The 26,320-nt window shown below is 36.4% G+C and overlaps 1 protein-coding gene across 1 annotated transcript in view; it reads right to left on the bottom strand.

The window, feature by feature from the left end:
• The window catches only part of MMRN1 (multimerin 1), a 109,633-nt gene that overhangs the window by 36,496 nt on the left and 46,817 nt on the right, over positions 1-26,320 (bottom strand). Inside the window, exons 5-6 of the mRNA XM_055587650.1 lie at positions 13,242-13,334; positions 11,433-11,606 (exon numbers count right to left, since the gene is read on the bottom strand). Of these exons, the coding sequence (XP_055443625.1) occupies positions 11,433-11,606; positions 13,242-13,334 (267 nt within the window). The remainder of the gene's footprint in view (positions 1-11,432; positions 11,607-13,241; positions 13,335-26,320) is intronic.

The raw sequence follows: 26,320 nt of genomic DNA, 5'->3' as shown, positions 1-26,320 counted from the left end.
TGCACAGCCAAAACTCCACATATTATCTGTAGTGGCCCTCCATTATATCCAAGGTTCCTGTGAATCCCTGGTGGCTCAGTGGTAAAGGACCTACCTGCCAAAGCAGGAAACATGGTTTGATCCCTAGGTCAGGAAGACCCCCTGGAAAAGGAAATGGCAACTCACTCCAGTATTCTTAGCTGGGAAATCCTGGTGTGCTACAGTCCATGGGGTCACAAAGGAGTTGGACATGACTGAGAGACTAAACAACAAATCTCTGAATCCACAGTTCCACATCCTTAGATTCAACCAACTGACTGTGGATTGTGAGGCACTGTAGTATGTACTACTGAGAAAAGTTTGCTTATGTTTATGTAAGTGGGCCCAGGAGATTCAAACCTATGTTGATAAAGGGTCAACTGTAATTAGGTTTCAGAGCTTGTATTTTGTGCTTCTAAAACTTAATATGTTGACTGCAGAAAGAAATTTCATGAGGTTCCCAAATGAGGAGCAATAAGAAGTAATAATCACAAAATTCAACAATAGTTCATAATAACAATGAAATAAAAATAATGAGATGTTTGGGGAACCACAAAACTAAGTCAAATAAAGACAGAAATTTAAGATATACATGACCTATCATAACATGATGTTAATTCTTTTTTAGGTGATTTTATTTATTTAATTTTAGTTTGATAATTCTTTATTTAATTTTTTAATTGAAGTATAGTTAATTTACAATATCATTACACTAATGCTTAACAAAAAGGGGAGAGTTTATTAACTTGCCATTAATAAAGTACATATTAATACCTCCCTTTTAGAAAGAACAGATTGATCACAAGCCAGAATTATGGACATTCAAAAAGCAGCATTAAAAAAAAAGGGAAAAGAGGAAAAAACTCTTGAACTATTCAGAATCATTTAAAACAGGAAATAAATATTTTTAAAATGTAAAAACAGACAAACCAGTTACATACAAAAACAGAAAGTGGAAAAACTAAAACATATTTGAGGCATATTTATAGTATGTGGCAATGAAACAGATATAAATGGAAGATATGTCCATTCAAATCCAACAAGTAGCCAACATTTATAATGCAAAAACAGGTAACATATTACAAAGTATTTTAAATTGAAGGTCTGCACTATGGAGTATTGTGAAACAAGTTATGGCTACTATGAAGACTATTCAAGAAAAATGATTAGCAAATAAAAATATATAGTCTCTACATATCTCTATTTTGTAAGCAAGTTTTAAAAAGTATTTAAGTTGCTTGAGAGACTTACATAAAGCATATTGTGAAAGAGCAATTATATCAAATGGAATGATGTATTGCTTGAGCATCTTGATACTTGGTAATTAATGTGGTACAAAGACAAAGCTGTGAATGGATAAATATTTCCTTAGAAATCATAAACACTAAAGATGAATGTTGTTAATAGATCTTTTAGGCTTTAGGATTTCTAGAGCACAAAATTTACATTTCTAAACCCATTGGGCACTGAAATAAACATAGTCTAAAAACTATAAGTAAGTGAAAATCAACTTGTATGTAATAGAAAAAAAAAAGCATGTGAAGTATGAAAGAGTAATCAGTGACACACAGCACCAAAATACTAAATAAAAGCTAAGTTTATTAGAAAAGATTAAATAGCTGCAGTTAAGATAAATTATACTGACACAGTCTAGCTTTTGCATTTACTAACATGAACAATTATACCAAGAAAGATTTTTAAGTATTTTTATTTTTTAAATTTTACTTAGCATTTGACACACCACTCATTTATACAACAAATCTTCATTGAGTATATTCTAGATGCTACATAGAAAATGAAATTTGGCCAATGAGATTTATGACATTTAACATAGAATACGGTAGCTTCGCTGAGTGTAAGGCACCACTTAATAGAAATGATGTTTTTATGGCACTTTATATAGAATCATTTAGTCATTTCCTGTTAGTTAAAATCATCTTTAATTTTCATGGCAACAACTAGATGAAACACAATAAAATAATTAAGGTTAGGAATCAGACTTCTCTGAAATTTATAACCTAACAATTTTGGCTTTAAAATGTTTTTCAAGATTGACAAGGTAGGGGCAGTGGTCCTAAGATGGCGGAGGAATAGGACAGGGAGACCACTTTCTCCCCCACAAATTCATCGAAAGAACATTTGCGCACCAAACAAATTCCACAGAACAACTTCTGAATGCTGGCAGAGGACATCAGGCACCCATAAAAGCAGCCCATTGTCTTCAAAAGGAGGTAGGACAAAATACAAAAGATAAAAAGAAAGCCAAAAGAGGTAGGGATGGAGATCCGTCCCAGGAAGGGAGGCTTTAAAAAGAGAGAAGTTTCCAAACGCCAGAAAACAATTTCTCCGATGGGTCTGTGGCGAGCCTTGGAATCTCAGAGGGCAAAATAATGGGGAGGAAAAATAAATACATAATTAAAACCCACAGATAATGTGCCTAACAGCAACTCCCACCGGTGCAACAGCCCATATGCTTGCATCCCCCACTAGCAAGCTGGGGAGGAGCAGGGAGGAGTGGGTGGCATTGCTTAGGATAAGGACTGGTCCTGAATGCCCTGAGGGCAATCTGAGGTAACTAGCTTGAGATAGCAATCCAGGCTGTGGGACAGCTATCCCGTGATCCAGCAAAAAGCCCTAACCACCGCCAGGCACGTTTGCAGAACACAGGACTGAGCAGAGCTAGCAGGCTGGGACCGGCCCATCCCCCGCAGGGGACAGGCAGGCGAAGGCAGCCAGAGCCTGAAGGGGGCAATCGCAGCCCCAGAGAGGCATCCTATACCAAACTACAAACAGACTTCGTTGCTAACCAAGACTTCTTGGGATTCTGGATGGTCAACATCCACCGGGAGGGTCACAGCAGCCAGAGATCAGCTTCCCAGAAGAGATACTTGGCACACATGAGAAGGTGCGCCCATTGTACACTCAGAAAACTGAGTGGCTGGGATGGGGGAGGGGATAAGTCACAGCCTTCAACTGGGGGTGACTATGCACCCCAAGAACCTGGTCACCTGGGCTGCTCAGACCTGGGACAGGCGCAAAACGCAGGCCCAACCAAGTCTGTGCCTTTGTGGAGTACCCGAGTACTCAAACCTGAGCGGCTTAGACCTGGGAAGTGCACACAACCCAGGGCCGGTGTCAGACAGTTCCCAGCAGAGTAACCTAGAGCCTAGGCAGTGTAGACTGGGAAAGCACACACGCCGTGAGCAGGGGCAAACCCAGTGTGGCTGAATCACTGTGAACACATGCCAGTGATATTTGTTTGCAGTGTTCCTCCCTCCCTAAAGCATAACTGAACAAGCGAGCCTAAAAAAAAAAGAGACCACCACCGTGCCCCTTGTGTCAGGGTGGAAATTAGACACTGAAGAGACTAGCAAACAGAAGAAGCTAAAATAAACAGAGGGAACTGCTTTGGAAGTGACAGGTGCAATAGATTAAAACCCTGTAGTTAGCACCGACTACATAGGAAGGGGCCTATAGACCATGAGAAGTACAAGCCAGACCAAGGAACTATCTGAAAATGAACTGACCCCACACTGTCTGCAACAGCTCCAGAGAAAGTCTTATATACATATTTTTACTATTATCATTTTTTAAATTAAAAAATATATATTTTTTTTTTGTTATTTTTAAGTCCCCATTACTCCTTTAATTTTCATTTTTATAACCTATTACCTTGCAAAAAAAATAAAAAGACAGACAGACCCTATTTCTAAAGCAAACTTCAAAACCAAAAGCTGGTTCTTTGAGAGGATAAATAAAACTGACAAACCATTAGCCAGATTCATCGAGAAACAAAGGGAGAAAAATCAAATCAACAAAATTAGAAATGAAAATGGAGAGATCACAACAGACAACACAGAAATACAAAGGAACATAAGCGACTATTATCCGCAACTATTGCAAATAAAATGGACAACTTGGAAGAAATGGACAAATTCTTAGAAAAGTACGACTTTCCAAAATTGAACCAGGAAGAAATAGAAAATCTTAACAGACCCATCACAAGCACAGAAATTGAAACTGTAATCAGAAATCTTCCAGCAAACAGAAGCCCAGGTCCAGGCGGCTTCACAGCTGAATTCTACCAAAAATTTAGAGAAGAGCTAACATCTATTCTACTCAAACTCTTCCAGAAAATTGCAGAGGAAGGTAAACTTCCAAACTCATCCTATGAGGCCACCATCACCCTAATGCCAAAACCTGACAAAGCTGCCACACAAAAAAAGAAAACTATAGGCCACTATCACTGATGAACATAGATGCAAAAATCCTTAACAAAATTCTAGCAAACAGAATCCAACAAACATATTAAAAAGATCATACATCATGACCAGGTGGGCTTTATCCCAGGGATGCAAGGAGTCTTCAATATTCACAAATCAATCAATGTGATACACCACATTAACAAATTGAAAGATAAAAACCATATGACTTTCTCAATAGATGCAGAGAAAGCCTTTGACAAAATTCAACATCCATTTATGATATAAACTCTCCAGAAAGCAGGCATAGGAGGAACATACCTCAACATAATAAAAACCATATATGATAAACCCACAGCAAACATTATCCTCAATGGTGAAAAATTGAAAGCATTTCCCCTAAAGTCAGGAACAAGACAAGGGTGTCCACTCTCACCACTACTATTCAACATAGTTTTGGAAGTTTTGGCCACAGCAATCAGAACAGAAAAATAAATAAAAGGAATCCAGATTGGAAAAGAAGTAAAACTCTCACTGTTTGCAGATGACATGATCCTCTACATAGAAAACCCTGAAGACTCCACCAGAAAATTACTAGAGCTAATCAATGAATATAGTAAAGTTTCAGGATATAAAATTAACACACAGAAATCCCTTGCATTCCTATACACTAACAATGAGAAACAGAAAGAGAAATTAAGGAAACAATTCCATTCACCATTGCAACGAAAAGAATAAAATACTTAGGAATGTATCTACCTAAAGAAACAAAAGACCTATATATAGAAAACTATAAAACACTGGTGAAAGAAATCAAAGAGGACACAAATAGATGGAGAAATATACCGTGTTCATGGATTGGAAGAATCAATATAGTGAAAATGAGTATACTACCCAAAGCAATCTATAGATTCAATGCAATCCCTATCAAGCTACCAATGGTATTTTTCAGAGAAATAGAACAAATAATTTCACAATTTGTATGGAAATACAAAAAAACCTCAAATAGCCAAAGCAATCTTGTGAAAGAAGAATGGAACTGGAGGATCAACCTGCCTTACTTCAGTCTCTATACAAAGCCACAGTCATCAAGACAGTACAGTACTGGCACAAAGACAGAAATATAGATCAATGGAACAAAATAGAAAGCCCAGAGATAAATCCACACACATATGGACACCTTATCTTTGACAAAGGAGGCAAGAATATACAATGGATTAAAGACAATCTCTTTAACAAGTGGTGCTGGGAAATCTGGTCAACCACTTGTAAAAGAATGAAACTAGAACATTTCTAACACCATACACAAAAATAAACTCAAAATGGATTAAAGATCTAAACATAAGACCAGAAACTATTAAACTCCTAGAGGAAAACACAGGCAAAACACTCTCTGACATAAACCACAGCAGGACCCTCTATGACCCACCTCCCAGAATATTGGAAATAAAAGCAAAAATAAACAAATGGAACATAATTAAAATTAAAAGCTTCTGCACAACAAAGGAAACTATAAGCAAGGTGAAAAGACAGCCTTCAGAATGGGAGAAAATAATAGCAAGAAGCAATGGACAAATAATTAATCTCAAAAATATACAAGCAACTCTGGCAGCTCAATTCCAGGAAAATAAAAGACCCAATCAAAAAGTGGGCCAAAGAACTAAACAGACATTTCTCCAAAGAAGACGTACAGATGGCTAACAAACACATGAAAAGATGCTCAACATCACTCATTATCAGAGAAATGCAAATCAAAACCACAATGAGGTACCATTTCAGGCCAGTCAGAATGTCTGCTATCTAAAAGTCTACAAGCAATAAATGCTGGAGAGGGTGTGGAGAAAAGGGAACCCCCTTACACTGTTGGTGGGAATGCAAACTAGTACAGCCACTATGGAGAACAGTGTGGAGATTCCTGAAAAAACTGGAAATAGAACTGCCATGCTGCTGCTGCTGCTAAGTCGCTTCAGTCGTGTCTGACTCTGTGCGACCCCAGACACGGCAGCCCACCAGGCTCCCCCGTCCCTGGGATTCTCCAGGCAAGAACACTGGAGTAGGTTGTCATTTCCTTCTCCAATGCATGAAAGTGAAAAGTGAAAGTGAAGTCGCTCAGTTGTGTCCAACTCTTAGCAACCCCATGGACTGCAGCCTACCAGGCTTCGCCATCCATGGGATTTTCCAGGCAAGAGAACTAGAGTGGGGTGCCATTGCCTTCTCCAGAACTGCCATACGATCCAGCAATCCCACTGCTGGGCATACACACCAAGGAAACCAGAATCGAAAGAGACATGTGTACCCCAATGTTCATCGCAGCAATGTTTATAATAGCCAGGACATGGAACCAACCTAGATGTCCATCAGCAGATGAATTGATAAGAAAGCTGTGGTACATATACACAATGGAATATTACTCAGCCACTAAAAAGAATATATTTGAATCAGTTCTAATGAGATGGATGAAACTGGAGCCTATTCTTTAGCGATCAATGCAAAGAAATAGAGGAAAACAACAGAATGGGAAAGACTAGGGATATCGTCAAGAAAATCAGAGATACCAAAGGAACATTTCATGCAAAGATAAGCTTGATAAAGGACAGAAATGGTATGGACCTAACAGAAGCAGAAGATATTAAGAAGAGATGGCAAGAATACACAGAAGAACTGTACAAAAAAGATCTTCATGACCCAGATAATCACGATGGTGTGATCACTGACCTAGAGCCAGACATCCTGGAATGTGAAGTCAAGTGGGCCTTAGAAAGCATCACTATGAACAAAGCTAGTGGAGGTGATGGAATTCCAGTTGAGCTCTTTCAAATCCTGAAAGATGATGCTGTGAAAGAGCTGCACTCAATATGCCAGCAAATTTGGAAAACTCAGCAGTGGCCACAGGACTGGAAAAGGTCAGTTTTCATTCCAATCCCAAAGAAAGGCAATGCCAAAGAAAGCTCAAACTACCGCACAATTGCACTCATCTCACACGCTAGTACAGTAATGCTCAAAATTCTCCAAGCCAGACTTCAGCAATATGTGAACCGTGAACTTCCTGATGTTCAAGCTGGTTTTAGAAAAGGCAGAGGAACCAGAGATCAAACTGCCAACATCTGCTGGATCATGGAAAAAGCAAGAGAGTTCCAGAAAAGCATCTATTTCTGCTTTATTGACTATGCCAAAGCCTTTGACTGTGTGTATCACAATAAACTGTGGAAAATTCTTCAAGAGATGGGAATACCAGATCACCTGATCTGCCTCTTGAGAAATCTGTATGCATGTCAGGAAGCAACAGTTAGAACTGGACATGGAACAACAGACTGGTTCCAAATAGGAAAACTGTATATTGTTTTATATATCAATGCTGTATATTGTCACCCTGCTTATTTAACTTCTATGCAGAGTACATCATGAGAAACACTGGACGGGAAGAAACACAAGCTGGAGTCAAGATTGCCGGGAGAAATATCAATAACCTCAGATATGCAGATGACACCACCCTTATGGCAGAAAGTGAAGAGGAACTAAAAAGCCTCTTGATGAAAATGAAAGAGGAGAGTGAAAAAGTTGGCTTAAAGCTCAACATTCAGAAAACGAAGATCATGGCATCTGGTCCCACCACTTCATGGGAAATAGATGGGGAAACAGTGGAAACAGTGTCAGACTTTATTTTTCTGGGCTCCAAAATCACTACAGATGGTGACTGCAGCCATGAAATTAAAAGACGCTTACTCCTTGGAAGGAAAGTTATGACCAACCTAGATAGCATATTCAAAAGCAGAGACGTTACTTTGCCAACAAGGGTCCGTCTAGTCAAGGCTATGGTTTTTCCTGTGGTCATGTATGGATGTGAGAGTTGGACTGTGAAGAAGGCTGAGCGCCGAAGAATTGATGCTTTTGAACTGTGGTGTTGGAGAAGACTCTTGAGAGTCCCTTGGACTACAAGGAGATCCAACCAGTGCATTCTGAAGGAGATCAGCCCTGGAATTTCTTTGGAAGGAATGATGCTCAAGCTGAAACTCCAGTACTTTGGCCACCTCATGCGAAGAGTTGACTCATTGGAAAAGACTCTGATGCTGGGAGGGATTGGGGGCAGGAGGAGAAGGGGACGACAGAGGATGAGATGGCTGGATGGCATCACTGACTCGATGGACATGAGTCTGAGTGAACTCCGGGATGGTGATGGACAGGGAGGCCTGGCGTGCTGCGATTCATGGGGTCACAAAGAGTCGGACACTACTGAGCGACTGATCTGATCTGATCTGATCTGAAACAGAATGAAGTGAGCCAGAAAGAAAAACATCTATATGGTATACTAACGCATATATATGGAATTTAGAAAGAAGGTAACGATAACCCTGTATGTGAGACAGCAAAAGAGACACATATGTATTGAACAGTCTTTTGGATTCTGTGCGAGAGAGCAAGGGTGGGATGATATGGGAGAATGGCACTGAAACATGTAAAATATCATATGTGAAACGAATTGCCAGTCCAGGTTTGATGCATGATACAGGATGCTCTGGGCTGGTGCACTGGGATGACCCAGAGGGATGGTACAGGGAGGGAGGTGGGATGGGGGTTCAGGATGGAGAACACATGTACACTCATGGCGGATTCAAGTCAATGTTTGGCAAAACCAATAGACTATTGTAAAGTAAAATAAATTAATTAATTTAAAAAGAAAAAAAGATTGACAAGGTAAAATAAAACTTAAGTGTAACTGAATTTATTAATTGTGAATAATGGCAACGGTAACAATAGATTTTAAAAAGGGAAAGCAGCATGATATGAAAATCAGGAAAAGAATGAAAATAGGTGAAAACACTGTAAGTAGGTATAAAATTCAATACAGAATCCTGAACAATGTAATTATGAAAAAAATAAACAATAAAAGTAACAATTCATGCTTTAAAATGTTAATGGAAAACTACATTGGGTAAAGGGTAAAAATTACAGCTAGTGTCTGAAAAGGAATCAAACAGACTATTAGCTTTAAAAATTTGTTTCAAGAAAACAAGCTTTTCAGGTAATATTCATATAATTTGTTACTATAGAAACATCTGTGCAAGAATCTAATTTTTGCAAAAATGTCAAAATGCCTTATGTAATATTTGAGGGAGCACATCATTTTAAGTGTAGTTGATTCTGTTTCATGTGACTCAATGTGCTACTACTTCCTAACAATTCGATATTGTATATGGTAACTTAAGAGGTATATCTGATATCAGATACCTTGGCATGTCTCTCCTGTGGCTGTGAACACATGGCCTATTCATAACATTTAGATAACTCTAAAAGTGTTGGGGCATTTGATTTTAAACAGTTTCTCCAGCTCCTAGCAGATAAAGCAGTGCTTCTCGGTCTGATGTAGTGTAAGTGAGAGAAGGGTCATGGTTTTGCTGGGAAAGTGCAGTACCTTGGGGCTGAATTTAGCTCTTGTTCCCTGTATGAACATTCATCAACTGCAAGCCCTCTGGTTCTTTTAACTGATTGGGCCCAGCTCACAATTAATGCCTCTTATTGAAGAGGGACTGTTGTTGTTACTATGAATGCATATTTTTCCTGTGTCGGGGCCAGTTTTTTTGTTAGTAGGTTCACAAAAGGCTGTTGACAGGACTAATTCAGGTCATGATAACTAAATTTTGTTAAATAAATTTTATTATGATGGTTATAGTTGATCATGTACTGTTCCTATTTAACTTCTTTCTCATGCTATCACTTCAGGGAAAATATATTCCTTTCTCATGCTTGCTATGGGTTTTAGCCATAGGGGACATACCAGAAATGTAAGACAGAGTCTTTCTTTCAGTTGGTTAATAGCACTAATAATTTACATGACTGAAAAAATAATGATGGCTCTGTATTAGTAAATGATATGGAAATCTTCACCTTTTTATTTCTTTTATTTGTGAACCACATAAAATAGAAAAAAAAATAACATGAGTGGTAGAAATGGGATACACAGTGAATATTTTTTATGTACAAAATAAAGTGAAAGGGATAAGTAATCCTGAAACTTGGAAACATACAATAAGCCCAGTGAATTGAGATGCTCCTAGTAACCAAAACACATGTCTAGAATATCCATGGTCTACCTGAAATCTCTTTGTCAAATTAAGTCCTCCTGATCCATTACTTATCAGTTGACTTGGTTTTTCTTTGTAGAAGCCTTCCCTGATCCCCTTAGGTTGGATTTATTAAAATTATCAAGGGGTCCTATTGTATTGCTACCATACCAATTACTCACTATACATGAAACTCTCTGGTAGGCAGAATAATGCTGCCCCTAAGATGTTCAGTCCCTAATCGCCTGAACCTGTGAATATGTTACCTTCCATAGCATCTTGACAGATATGATTAAGGTTAAGAACTTTGAAATGAGGAGATTATCCTGGATTATCCAGATGGGTCCAATGTAATCAAATGTGTCCTTAGTGAGGAAGAAGGCAGAAGAGTGGGTCTGAGAGCTGCCATGAGGACTCAACAGCTGTTGAGTTGGCTTTTGCAAATGGAAGAAGAAGGCCACGAGCCAAGAAATGCAGTAGCCTCTAGAAGCTGAGAACAAATTTAGTCATCAATAAAATGGACCCTCAATCCTACAATTGCAAGAAAATGAATTTTAACAACTCAAATGAACAGGAAATGGATTATCCTGCAGATCCTCCAGAAAGAAACAGAGACTGCTATTTCAAGAGCACAAAATTCAGGCAAAACTGACTCAGATTTCTATGAATAATGGCCTGATGGAATTTAGAATATATTTCATTGATTATATTCCATGAGCTAGATAGTTTCTGGGGTAATAATATATTTTAGATTTATTCTCAATATCTTTATCAATATTAAGACATTCATGGATCTATGTGCCTTGATAAGCTCCCCTTGACTGCATCTTTATCTTGAACTGGAAACCACAATGGAAGCAGATTAAGTATAGCTCATTTTAACTATAAAGGAATACAAATAGGGCTATAACTAGGTATACAATGTCAGCAGGTCAGATGAAATAGTCAAAGATTTGTCTGTATTAGTAAAAATATATTTAGATGGTTCACATTATTTCAGAAATTAAGGGATTTTAAAGTATCTTATTCCCCCAAAAAATCTGTTTTAGAATTCTCTACCTCCCAATCTAAAGAAAAGATCTTAAAATGATGTGGGAAAAGATAAATGAGTCATTTGCCTTCTGTCTCAACTAAATGAATAATTAACTTTTACCTTTTAGAAAAGATTTAAATTCCCCGGCTTTGTCTTCATTGATTTTCTCTTCTAGTGAGGAATATGTGCTCCTTACATCACTCACGGCCAAAGAAATATTGTCAATCTTCTTCTGCAGAAGGGTTAGTTTCACTGCCTGGTCGTTCATCTGGTCAGTCATTTTTTGTGTCACTGCTGATATATAAGATGAGAAAATAGGAAACATTTAAAAATTCATATTTAAAACCACTCAAATCTCATGATAGATTGTGTGGTAATTCAGATAAACCATGTTTGTGCTTCATATTTGAAAATATAGATTATATACACTTGGCAAATGGCATCCTAAACTTTATACTATTTAGGGGAAGAAATTTGTAAAAAGCATTCTAATATCTTAGAAGTCTAAAATGTTTTAATTTTACCCAGAATCTTCAGTCTCTCTTTTCTTAAAGATTGTCTGTTAAGTTTTCAATTGATGAGGAAATTGAGAATCAGAAAACTAAAATAAATTGCTTGAGGTTACCAAGCTAATGTCTTATCTTCTGCTTTCAAATCCAATGCTCCAAAATTGAACAGGTGTAACCTTATACATATACATGTGCATATATACTACATACATAACACCTATATATGCATATACTACATATATATATATATATATATATGTAGTATGTATCTATATTCTGAGAATTTTTTATTTACTGCTGCTGCTAAGTCACTTCAGTCGTGTCCGACTCTGTGCAACCCCATAGATGGCAGCCCACCAGGCTCCCCCATCCCTGGGATTCTCCAGGCAAGAACACTGGAGTGGGTTGCCATTGCCTTCTCCAATGCATGAAAGTGAAAAGTGAAAGTGAGGTCGCTCAGTCGTGTCCAACTCTTCTCAACTCCATAGACTGCAGCCTACCAAGCTCCTCCGCCCATGGGATTTTCCAGGCAAGAGTACTGGAGTGGGTTGCCATTTATTTACTGAGGTATTCTTTAATGAGAGATAAAGAGATTCAGAATTTGATTAGAATCACTTTATCAAGCAATGATACTTTCCATACCTTTACATGTGATTTCAATAATTCAAGGAGGGTTTCATTGTATTTTGTGAAAATACTGAAGTTTGACCCCTTAACAAAAATTGAGTACAGTTTATAAGCTATATTCACCTGAATTCTTAAAGAGATTCCCTTAAATCATATTCCTCAATTTGAGTGCCTTGTTTTGTATAACTAGATATATGCCAAATATAGATGTTTTTAGCAGTAATCAACTTTATGTTTCTAAGAGATGAAGCCTAAGAGGAATGGTGAAATATTTATTAGAAAGATGAGAAAGTATGTGACATGCCAACTTTAGATCAACATGATATTCTTGTTGATTCTGAGCCACAGTTCTTTGCCCTAGTCTGTGATCAATACACCTAGGCAATCTCTTATCCAACAAGGGAAGAAAGGCTTCTCAGCTGCTTTAAAATGATCAAGTCCTTCCATCCATGCCAAAGTTCTTCCATAATTGTACTTTTTGGAGAACAATAATGTGATTTAAATTTGAAAACCTGTGAATTCCTTACAACCTAGTGTGACAGCATTTCTATTCCCCTCTGTGTCTGTACAGAGAGCTCCAATAATTACACATGTTCCCTTCCTGCTGGGAACCAGCAATTCATTCAGTTTCACCTAACACACAGCAGCAGTAGCAAAGGGTCAAGAGGTACGTTAATGTGCCATCATCAAACATTTGACAGGCAAGTGATGTATTGTTTGTAAGTCTTCATAAATAGAGTTGACAATGATTGGGTTAGGGACAATAGTAATTACAATCTGTGACCTGGCTCACCACAGTCTTGGGGCTGCTGCTCCAATGTTCCTCTGCCAACAGCCGCGTGACTTTCAGCCTGTTTGCTGTGTATCAGCTGCTGTTGTTCCTGGGCTAGACAGAAGCAAAAAGAGAAGAGAGAGAGAGTTAAGCGCTGGGTTTACCTCATTTTTTTCCAGTCCTGAGCAGCAATGCGGCTAACATGCGTTTTCACATGTACTGAAGCATGGTGGTCATGGTCCAATATGACTGCAGAGTGAGCGGCTCTGCCCCCATCCACATTGGTACCATATTCTTGGTACTGAAGTCCAAGATTCTAGTTCTCTTTGAAAAAAGTAAAATTATTCAGGTTTCCTTGTAATTGAAAATGGATGATAGTTTGGGGAAGCTGTGTAAACTTGGGGATATATTCTGCCAGTATAATTGAGGGGACCTTAAACTCAGCTGTGTTAAAAGCTGTAGCAACTTTCTAAGTGGACTGTCTCAAAGATGGTTTGCTTAACAAAGCAATTTCCAGTTGGTGGCCACTTGAAAGTAAGGGAGAGCTACAAGTGCTTTACTAAGAGAATATTTGCTTAATAGTGCCACTTAAATGGATTTTCCCCAGATTTTTCAGAAATACATAGGTTCAAAACAGAAACACTGTAAGTAAAAGCAAACCATTACAGGGCATGTCTAAAGGGGATCAAGCAGTAAAATCAGTGAAATTTCAGAAAAATAGAAATTCTTATAAAATAAATTTACTCTCTTAAAACATTGCTTCTTTTTTTCCCCACGAATCAAACTATTTTAAATGGGAATATAATTTTTCACTGGGGAAAACAATTTAGAGGAAGATTTATTAAAAATATTGAACACATCAAGTAATATATGTCTGTAATTTGCAGACTTCTAATGAACAAATTTATTCATTGAGGTCTGAATGTCAGACACGAGAAAACAAGTGTTTGGTGTCTGACCGTGTTTCTTCCCATGTGAAATTATGTACCAATGAAATTGCACTTCTGGCATATGTTAATTATTCTCTGTGACAATAATACTAAATCATCTCTACTTCATAGAAAGTATATATATTTGGTGCTAATTTCACTTAGTCTCTATTGTTGGATTAAATTTTGCATTGCTTTCTTTAGGGCACTGAGCTAAATTAATGAATCTCCATTCATGTCCGGAGTTTTTGTTCTGATTTTCTTCTCTCCACTGATTAATAGATAGCCTGGCATAATTTTTTACTTATTTGGTGGAAGAAGACAATATGTAGCTTGGGGAAAAGTGTATGCATTTGGGAGCCATGGTAGGTGGTGAAGAGTATTAACTTTATGCTAGATCCTAGCAGTAAAATTATTATAGCCCCAATTCAAATTAATTTATAGAAATATGTGTTAAATAATTGTATAATTTTAAAAATCAAGATACCTTCTTAGATGTAATAAAGCATTTTCTTGGCAGCTAAAATCTATCTACTTAAGAGTGTTACTAAAGAGTAAAGCATTGGTTTTCAAACCAGGGTCCCTGAATCAGCAGTATCAGCATCACCTAGGAGTTTTAAAAATACAACTTCTGGGCACCCACCACAGACCTGCTAATTTAAGAAACCCTGGAGTGAGGCAAAAATCTGTGCTTTAACAAGCTCTCCAGTTGATTCCAATGCACACTGAAGTTTGTGAATCACTGGAATTAAATCCATCTATCAAGATAAATCATTCTTACAAACTTTCCACCCGTTCCTCTTAGCTGTGCAAGAGTGTTCTGGATACAGCCTTGTATTTATAGCAAAAGGAAAAGGTGGGTTTAGCAAAATCAACAAATGGTCTTTTCATTTTTTTACTGCTAACCTTTCTGAGCCAGATCGTAGGAGAACAAAAAGAGCTGGTGCATTGGAATGCACGCCACAACCTGGTAGGTAGAGCATTTTGTTGGGAAGCGATGTGTGATTACAGCGAAAACAAAGACCACATATTTTGTGGCATACAAACACAGCTGCTCTTCAAACTTATTTTTCTATTATTAACTTTTAAAGCATATTATGTTCTTGCTTTTCTTCTTTTTTCCTAACATTTCTTTAGACTAGCAGTTTTTTGTCATGGATGGAAATCAGAAGTGATTGTTAACTTTGAAACCAAGTGTCAACATTCTGTCCATCACCCTTGCCCCATCTGAAGATTATGAATCGTAGCACTGTTCTGGGGAATTGAGAATGTGTATATATAGTTCTTTAAACTCTGCAGGTGATTTAAATGCATGACTGTGGTTAAGAACCATTAATTTAGAACAAATTTCAAAATTTTCTAATTCTAATAAATAAAGTCAATGTTATAAGGCAGAAAATACCAGATTTTTCTTTTTTCTTTTTAAGAAAACAACAGATGTTTTTAAGTTAAAAATTGCAATCCAGATTGCAATTGATCTTCAGAAATTTTTAAACAACCACTAGCTTTGTTGATAAGAAGAGTACATGTTAAAGACTTGATTTAATAAGTGAATTAAAACCTTTAGTCTCCTACCATTCCATAGACAAGCAGACCTTTATAAAGAGTAAGTGAAGTGAGGTGAATGTGGAGGGTGGTTTTCACAGTTCCCATTCCCTACTATAGATAATACTATTCTCAGTGTTAGGACACACAATCCCCGAAGAGAGGTTCCTAAGTGTGTGCATGTGAAGTCTTTGAGCCACCTACCCAGCAATCAAATCTAGAGCCCACTGACAATTTCAGTATGTCTCAGAAATAAAAGGGCCTTTCCGCTCAAAGCCTAGGCTATGGCACCTCACTCTTATCTGGTAACATCCCACAAAGCCCTAACTCCAAACCTGTATTCAGTCAGTATGCACCAATGTGACCTAGCAATTATTAAAATATTGAAATACAGCCATACATACTGGAAAATATATTATGATAAAGTGTAATAACTCATAAGCACTTCTCTAGTGCCTCAGTGGTAAAGAATTTGCCTGCCAATGCAGGAGACATGGTTTTGATCCCTAGGTCAGGAAGATCCCCTGGAGAAGGAAATGGCAACTCGCTCCAGTATTCTTGCTTGGGAAATCCCATGGATAGAGGAGCCTGGTAAGCTACAATCCATGGGGTTGCAAAAGAGTTGGATACAACTTAAACAACAATAACTGATCAACTTTGTTTAAAAAAAGTGCAATATTAAATTATTCCAAGTTAATTGTGTATGTGTGATAAAAGATATATCTTGTAGGATACTTGATAAATGGAATTCCTTTTATAACATCTGAACTGTTTTCATAACTAGTAATTTGTTGGGTCCATTTTATGCACTACATAATAGTAATGGTAGTCGCTCAGTCGTGTCTGACTCTTTGGGAGCCCACCAACTGTAGCCTGCCAGGCTCCTCTGTCCATGGGATTCTCCAGGCAAGAATAGAGTGGCTTGCCATTCTCTTCTCCAGAGGATCTTCCTGACCCAGGGATCAAACCCAAGCCTTCCGCATTACAGGCAGATTCATTAGTTTAAGGAGATTCCTTAATCGATGTACTATATCGATTTTTTGACAGACATCAGTTTCTTATTTCGGAGAAGGAAATGGCAACCCACTCCAGATTTCTTCCCTGGAAAATCCCATGAACAGAGGAGCCTGGTGGGTTACAGTCCATGGGGTTGCAAAGAGTGGGATACAACTGAGCACTCACACACACAATTTCTTATTAGGTGTGATTTATGTAGTAGTTAGAATTTCTAAATTGTTTGGCGCTTACTTTAGTTTACTTTCTAGCACATACAAATTGTTCTCAGTACATCAGTTCAGTTCAGTTCAGTCACTCAGTCATGTCTGACTCTTTGCAACTCCATGAATCGCAGCACATCAGGCCTCCCTGTCCATCACCAACTCCTGGAGTTCACTCAAACTCATGTCCATCGAGTCGGTGATGCCATTCAGCCATCTCATCCTCTGTCATCCCTTCTCCTCCTGCCCCCAATCCCTCCCAGAATCAGAGTCTTTTCCAATGAGTCAACTCTTTGCATGAGGTGGCCAAAGTAATTGGAGTTTCAGCTTTAGCATCAGTCCTTCCAATGAACATTCAGGATTGATCTCCTTTAGAATGGACTGGTTGGAGCTCCCTGAGATCCAAGAGACTCTCAAGAGTCTTTTCCAACACCACGGTTCAAAAGCATCAATTCTTCAGCACTCAGCTTTCTTCACAGTCCAACTCTTACATCGATACATGACCACTGGAAAAACCATAGCCTTGACTAGACGGACCCTTGTTGGCAAAGTAATGTCTCTGCTTTTGAATATGCTATCTAGGTTGATCATAACTTTCCTTCCAAGGAGTAAGTGTCTTTTAATTTCATGGCTGCAATCACCATCTGTAGTGATTTTGGAGCCCAAAAAAATAAAGTCTGACACTGTTTCCACTGTTTCCCCATCTATTTGCCATGAAGTGATGGGGCCAGATGCCATGATCTTAGTTTTCTGAATGTTGAGCTTTAAGCCAACTTTTTCACTCTCCTCTTTCACTTTCCTCAAGAGGCTTTTTAGTTCCTCTTCACTTTCTGCCATAAGGGTTGTGTCATCTGCATATCTGAGGTTATTGATATTTCTCCCGACAATCTTGATTCCAGCTTGTGCTTCATCCAGCCCAGCGTTTCTCATGATGTCCTCTGCATAGAAGTTAAATAAACAGGGTGACAATATACAGCCTTGACGGACTCCTTTTCCTATTTGGAACCAGTCTGTTGTTCCATGTCCAGTTCTAACTGTTGCTTCCTGACCTGCATATAGGTTTCTCAAGAGGCCGGTCAGGTGGTCTAGTATTCCCATCTCTTTCAGAGTTTTCCACAGTATATAGATTTTACTAAATATTATTTAGGAATTTATAATAAATTATTAAAAACACTGGAAAAGAGACAAAGGTTTAAATTTTCAAAGTATTTTAGATATCATGAGTGGGAATTTTTTGAACCTTAGAAAAAAATAGAAATGTTATCAATAATGAGCCAAGTCCTGGATTGTCTAATGATACAGTGCAAATATCAGTCTGGAACATCTTTTGATATATAAGATATCAAAATCAAAAATAACAAATCAATATCAAAAATAAATTATATTTTAAAATATAATCTGTATTTTTGAAATAAAATCCACTTGATTTTCAATACAAATTAGTGAACTGTTGTTCTTTTTAGTCCCTATGTTGTGTCCAACTCTATTGTTGACTCCATGGACTGTAGCCCATCAGGTTCCTTTGTCCATGGAATTTTCCAGGCAAGAATACTGGAGTAGGTTGCCATTCCCTTCTCCAGGGGATCTTACTGACCCTGGGATCACACCCTCCTTTCCTGCATTGGCAGGTGTGTTCTTTACCACTCAACAACCACGAAAGTCCATCAGTTTTTACTTAATATATAAATGTAGACTTCAAATAACGATCTAAATTTGTATCATTAAAAATTACTAAACTTTTTTATCCTCAATGACATTTAATTTCTGTTAAAATTAATGTGTGATCAAGAGAAAAATATTAAAGAACTTTATGAAATAGCATGTGTGCTAAGTCACTTCAGTCGTGTCTGACTCTTTCAGACCCTATGGACTATAGCTTGCCAGGCTCCTCTGTCCATGGATCCTCCAGGCAGGAATACTGGAGTGGGTTGCCACTTCCTTCTCCATGGGATCTTCCTAACCCAGGGATCGAACCCATATGTCTTATGTCTCCTGCATTGGAAGGTGGGTTCTTTACCACTAGAGCCCACCAATTAGTTTCATGAAATAAGCTTTTGTAATAATAAAAATTTTCAAGTAAAGTAAAGTAAAGCCTTTGAAATAAAAATCTTCAAAAACGCTTTATCAAATATGTTAGTAAAATTCAATAAAATAAGAATTTTAGAAAAAATTAGAACTTTTAACATCATCATGAAATTCAGATCAGTTTTATGTTTAACATTTGGAAAACAAGGGTTTTTTTTAACAGAAAGGAAAAGGAGAATTGGTTTTCATAAATGACATTCTAAATCTTTTTTTAACTTTATAAGGAAAAAATGATTTCCTTTTTAAACTGAAAATAACATGAAAACTGATAAAAGGTATTTTAGATATGAAAAATGTTTACAGATACTACTTAACACAAAAATTAATAAAGGAGAAATTACATGAGAAAATACAGATTTTCTAATAACTTATGTGAAAATGAAATTTTTATGACAAAACTCAAAAGTATAATGTTTAAGTGCCTTGATTTATGATGCCCTAAATTTGATTAAATGTTTGCAGAGCTCTATGAATTGATTAAATAGGACATTCCTATAAGAATTTTTATGATTTAGTTAATAATAAATATATTGAATATTTTAGAATACACACAGAAATAATGAAAAAACATAATGCAGTCACTGTTAACTCAGTGGTGTCTAGTAGATAATTCAGTCATGTGGCAATACCATTGATGTTAAAAGAAATTATAAACTTACTGAGATTTCATGTCACTCATGGCTCTAAATCTGATGAAGAAGTCTTTAAAACAGATTGAGGCAGCTACCTATATTAAATCATATCTCTGACGGGGAGATCATTTAGCTGGTGTCATCCATGTCAAAAAAAAAGAGTGTATCAATAATTTATAGAAATTAATAAATTGCTTAGAATTTATTTGAATGATACAATGACTGATTTGTGTTATGATTTATATTACTTGGTATATAGTTTTATAATATAAGTAACATACACACTGGAGTGGGTTGCCATTTCCTCCTCCAGGAGTAACTTAAGAAAATAAAGTAATATTCTTAATTTTTGATTTTTATATTGATTTATATATTAATTGATACCAAGTTAGTTGTCATAACTAACTTGAATATAACCCCTGCCTCTTGCCATCCCATCAGTATAATCAAGAGGCAGATTAATTGAGACAATCATGATCCTGACTAAAGTGGAGTAACCTCAATAAAAATTGCAATAGCATTTTACACAGTACATTCCCAAGGGTTTAAAATACAATGCTAAAAGTTTTCATTACAAATTATAGGGCATTATTTTATATTGCATTATATTTTAATGAAATTGAGTCTCTTCTCTTTACAAAGTAGTAAATGTTGCATATTTAATGTGGAGACTGTACCATTCTATTTCATTGAATGTTCCTGATTTGGAAAGTACCAGCAAAAAGAGAGTCATCCACACGCACACACACACACACTCACACAAGAGGAAGTGAAGGGTATTCTATGTGTGTTGGGTCCTATTTGAGGCAGAGTACTTCATCCAATTATGGTTGTCTCTTTGCCACTTACTCCAGGCCAGATCCTGAATGTGCAAGAAGTAAAAACAAACCTAGGTAAGAGGTAAAGGGTCAAGAACAGAAAAGAGGTATACAAAAAGAATATAAGTGTAATTTTCTATTCACCTTAGGGTCAAAAGAATTTCAAGTAAGTTTCATTCATGCAATCTGGAAAAATGCTATTGCATTGCCAATGAGAGAATAGTAAGTGACATACTAGAGCAAATCAGCAAATTAGAAATAAAAAGATAAGAAAAAACTTTAGAATAAGAAAATGGGAGAACAGAATTAAATAAAGCTTTCAGAAAGTCTCAGATGGTAAAGAATCTGCCTGCAATGTGGAAGACCCAGGTTTGATCCCTTGGTCTGGGAGATCCACTAGAGCAGGGACTGGCTACTCACTTTAGTATCTTTGCCTAGAGAATTCCATGGACAGAGGCTACAGTCCATGGGGTTCACAAGGTGTCGGACATGACTGAGTGACTAACACTTCAGGAAGAAAAAGACAAATAAACCAAAAAGGATAGAGATTAACACACAAATATTGACTGAAGTCTTTAGTTTTCTTGCATACTCATCTTTGGTGCTTCGTTCTCCAGCATGTGGAAATATTTTTTATGAAATAACAGTTAATATTTCTCCATATATATATTTAATTAATTTACTTTTTATTTAAGGATAATTGCTTTACAGAATTTTGTTGTTTTCTGTCAAAACTCAACATAATCCCCTCCCTTTTGAAATTCCCTCCTATCTCCCTCCCCATCCCACCCCTCTAGGTTGATACAGAGCCCTGTTTGAGTTTCCAGACACTATGGAAGATGGTATGGAGATTCTTAAGAAATCTAAGAATATTTTTCTATATTTTTTAAAGTTTTAAAATTCTTTAAGATTTGAAAGAAAATGTAAGTGGAAAGAAACCCTTTCAATATTGAATGACAAAAACTAATGTGATTTCATGTGTGTGTGTGTGCATAAAACTTCGCATTTGCTCTTAGCTATAGTTATTTTAATTAATTGTTTTAGGAGGAAATGGATGAAGAATTTTACTCGTAAGTAAAAGAAACAACCATTAAGCACCACAAAAGATCTTTGAGATCCAATTGTTGTATGAACCTCTTTTCTGTGGAATTCATTGGATGGGGTCTCTGCCAAGGCTGTTAAAAACCTGAAATGCCTGTTTAACAAATTCAATAGTTTGTTATCTTTTCTTAGCTCTATTTGTTGACTGGAGTTCAATACTTGCATTCATCCCAATTTATTTCTTGGGATTTAGATGGTGGAGAAGCACTGATAGGATCTCTGAGAGTGGAGTCAGTTATTCTCCTGTGATAAAATTCCTGGTTGATCGATGCTCTTTTATTTTTTCATTTAGCAATCTTTCTGTCTTCCTTATGTATTCTCTACCACAGGACTGCCACGATTCTAGGTTTTCCAGGCAATCTTCTCATCTTGCACTTAAGCAGAGACCTTTGTTTTATTCCATAGGTACAAATTTCTTTTTTTCTTGATCCTTTCTAAGAGATTGGTGCTAAGATAGAAGGACATTTATTTAAGTAGAATAATTCTACCAGATCTTTATGTTCTTCTGATTTTTAAAAAGTTCAATGTATTTTATTTTATTTATTTTTTTTTAATTTTATTTTATTTTTAAACTTTACATAACTGTATTAGTTTTGCCAAATATCAATGTATTTTAAAAATTGGATTTCTTTTTTCTCTTTCCCCAATATAATTACTCTTTTTTTCCTTGCACTAGAATCTCTGATCTTGGTGGATCAGGGCTTAAGAGAAGCAAGGTCAGCAAGTGTCAAGAGCAACCATCCCTTTATTAGGTGATTTTCCTTTTTTTCTTTTAATTAGACAGGTGTTATTTTTGAGTTTTTCTTCCTTCTAGGCTTTTGAGGCATATAGAGGAAGTCATTAATGGCGTCTCAGTAATGAGGAAGCTTGCTCTCTCCACCTTAGAACCAGACACCTTCCTGTGTGGTTTGACAAGGCCAGTTTCCAGCTGATCCTTTGATATCAACTGAACACTGCATGATGATGTTGAGTACATATGTAAACATTTACTGAGATTTAGTAGCTAAATAGAAGAATACAGTTTGATGCAACAAAAGTACATTGTGTTTTTTGACTAAACGTATCATACTATCATTGAGCAGAGGAGGTAATATTCTTTTTCAGGGGAAGGCGTTAATCACCACCAAGAACTAGATATGCAAAAATATAAGAAATGTAGTTTTTTTCGTTTCAAATATTGTAACTTTTATGGTATATTAATTGAAGTAATTTTCAAAATAATCTTACTAGAGAAGCCCCATATTTAAAATAGCACAATAGCTCTTACATAATTTATTGAGTTAGTGCACACTTATGAAAAGAAATATTTTTTATATATTCATAATATATGGCAGGGCCTGTTTATTCTAATAACCAACTAATTACATTTTAAACATTCATAATAACTATGATATATTTTAGAAAAGTTTTATAAAATACCTTTTTACTAGATAGAGGATCTGATTAAAGCTGACTGCATTTTTTTAAAAACAGATTTTTAGAGAAGTTTTTTTCCCCTCCTCGCTAACATTATTTGAACTTAAATCCCTGTCCTTGTGTTATTAGAGCAAGCCAAAATTTCCTTTAACTACTTCAGAGCATTTCAGAGACATCTACTTGAAAAGCACATTATTGCAAAGTTTATAAAACTGTCTTAGAAAGTATGTCATTACTGATATTTCAAAACATATCTTGGATACCATATTACAAATCTAGGTCACTTTGTGAAGACAAGCTTGCTGACCCTCAAGAAAGGTGTAACAAATGTAAAATATATAAAAATGTTACTTTGACATTGGACTTGGTGCTCCTTTTTCTTCCCAACAAAACTCTATATTCATTTACGCTTTTTAAAACTTAGTTTCTTCTTAAGAGTGTGACTAATATTTTAATAGAACTTCTTACCAGAATTTTGATTCTCTGAGTTGCAGCAAAAAGAGAATGTGTGGAAAGTTAGTAATAATATAAATAGTATGTTGGAGAATAAGACCACAGAAAGAAATGCTCCATGGGTTTTGTTCTTTTTAATGCTTTATTTTATATTGGTATATAGGTGATTAACAATGATGTGCTGGCTTCAAGTGTACAGTAAAGTGATTCAGTTATACATAAACATGTACCTGTTTTCCTTTTCAAATTCTTTTGCCCCCATGGACTTTGGATCACACATCCTTTCCTAACAGGTTGGGGATTGGTCTATTGAAAGAGAGAGAGACAGAAAAAGAGAAGGGTAGAAAGTGAAGCAGGAGAAATAAATGAGAGCATAGTTGCCAGCAATTCCATTTTCTGATCTATTGATTATATATTTAAAAAGACCTCCCTAGTGCAATTTTAATTAAAATTGTTACTTTTTCTATTATGAAGTTAATTTTGTTGTGGGAAGGAAAGTTGTGGGGAAACAAGGATTTATGAAATTCATGTAATACTTTACAAATTTTCTATGAATAAAATAATTCCCTCTTGTAAAGGACTGACACGGAAGTAATTATAGCTACATACCCAGGTTCTTTCAAACCCTTGAGGGCTCTGAAGGGATTTAAAGAATGGATCAGCCACACTGATTGTTCTTGCCATATTTGGAGCTGCTTGTCATATAAGACAGCATGGAGAGTGCTGTCAAAGGAAACCTGACAATTTTCTCTCCCACATATGAATAAAAAACTGTTGGCACATATATAAGGAGTGATGAAAAGCGGAGGAGTACCTTTATGTAACTGGGTAGGAATCAGAAGGAAAATGTGTGCACTCCCCCCACATCCCCCAACCCCTGCCCCAAGGATAGATGAGATAATGAAGAATGGTTCAAGGGACAAAGGGACACAGTATTTCTTGATACTACCAGTGCATCAACTGCACTAATGAAAAATTCAACAGCTTTTATGTACTGCAATAAAAGTGAAGACTGGGATGGTCAGGATACTGTAGGGAGCAACAGTAGGTTCCCTTGGAATCACACTTGTATTAGGGTTGATTGTATGGCAAAATGACACAACGGGCACATCTGCCATCGGAAAATTATTCCTAATCTAGATTTCAATGGAAAGAAGACCTGCCCACGGCAGCTTAACCAGCAGATACCTGCATAATTCTAGTTACACTATCGTGATGGAAAGTCAGAGTCAGAACTGTTGTGGAATGTGTTTGTTAATGGGGATTCAAGATATGATTTGAGAATCTAGTATTAAAGGTAACCACAGGTTGCTTCCATTATACCAGAGGGTGTTGTTAAAAAAACAAAGCAAATCCCGTTTGGATTCAGTTTAAATATTTCATATAATACTTTGAAAAAAGGGGGAAACAGTACATAGTAGGTATTCAAAACTGTCAACTAGTCTTTTTTTTATTGTGTGTGTATATTTATAATGATGGAATTCTGTGCTTTTTCCTCCTGGGCATAAACAGTCCACCTTTAGTGATTAATAATCCATTAGCAGGTATAAAAGGAAGAAGCATGAAGGAACATAGTCCTCATCAACTGGAGACCATGACATTCTTTGACATACAGGCTCCTCTTACTGCTACATGTCTGCATTCAGTCCATTAGGTACAATAGGACGTGCAATGACATTCAAAATTTCCAGAAGGGTATATTGTGAACCCTTCTGAACAAACGCTGGATATTTAAGAAATGATAACGCAACTGAGTGACTGAACTGAACTGAATGGAATTAATAATCCTAAGGATCTTTTTTCATAAGAGAAATATAAAAATGAACTGTAGACTTTAGAACAGAGTACTAAATATTCTCCAGAACTCTTAACCGTCTGACATATACAGTCTATAAACAAATATGTTTTACCACAGAGAGTATATTTGTGTACCTGATGGAAATCAGAAATCCTTTGAAAGCTGGATCATATTTTGAGTTTTTTTAGAACACGCTAAATTACCTTGTTTGCAAATATTTTTGGTATAGATTATATTCTGCTTAAAACTTTGTTTTACCTGATGCTATACTCTGAAAATGTATTAAATAACATTTCTGAAATTCAGTCCAGATCCAGAATAAAATAGCAGTACAGTGAAATTTGCCTACAGATTCTCAATGAATGGGCTAGAAGAACCATATATAATATCCTTAACTAAACTGCAAGTTTCCTAGAGCTTTTATATTACAACTTTCTTTTTTTTAATGTGAATCATAATGGTTTCTCCACACTTACATTAATTTTTAATCACAGTCTCTTACACTGTTGATTGAATTCCCTGCTACTGCTAATGGCCTTTCTTGTAATATTCATTCATTTAAAATATGTATTCTGATGCAGTATTTTATTTTTCAAAGGAAACCTATTTAAAGCCCAAAGCAAAATAACAGTCACATGGATGTTAGACCATAGCAGGTTACCATGCATTTGATCAGGCTTGCCACCAGAAAATCCTTAAACTTTGTTTAAAAATGGCTCCATTAGGATCAGTTTTAAAAAGCAGAATTTCACTTATAGATGATATTATTTCAAATGATTGAACTGGAACAAAACTGGAAGGTGATTTTAATTTTACATAGGGTCACTTCTAAAGACAGTTTACTTAAAAAATAAAGTTAGGATTTCTGATATTTTAATAAGGCACTGTTGATGCCACAGAGCTAAGGGAAATTAAAATATTTAGACAGATCTCCAATTATTCATAATATGAAACCAATACAAATATTAAAGAATTTAAAGGATAGCTTATGATATTTTAGGGTGCTGGAGTAGCTCCCACATTAGGAAGCTCTAAAATAGTAAGTCTTGGTAGTTTCACTTCATGTTAATTTACTTGGGTTCAAAAGAGAAGACACAACTCCTTTG

This window comes from Bubalus kerabau, chromosome 7, assembly GCF_029407905.1.
Source record: "Bubalus kerabau isolate K-KA32 ecotype Philippines breed swamp buffalo chromosome 7, PCC_UOA_SB_1v2, whole genome shotgun sequence".
NCBI lineage: Eukaryota > Metazoa > Chordata > Mammalia > Artiodactyla > Bovidae > Bubalus > Bubalus kerabau.
The sequence above is the reverse complement of the archived record's forward strand: the minus strand, read 5'-3'. Positions and strand labels throughout refer to the sequence as shown.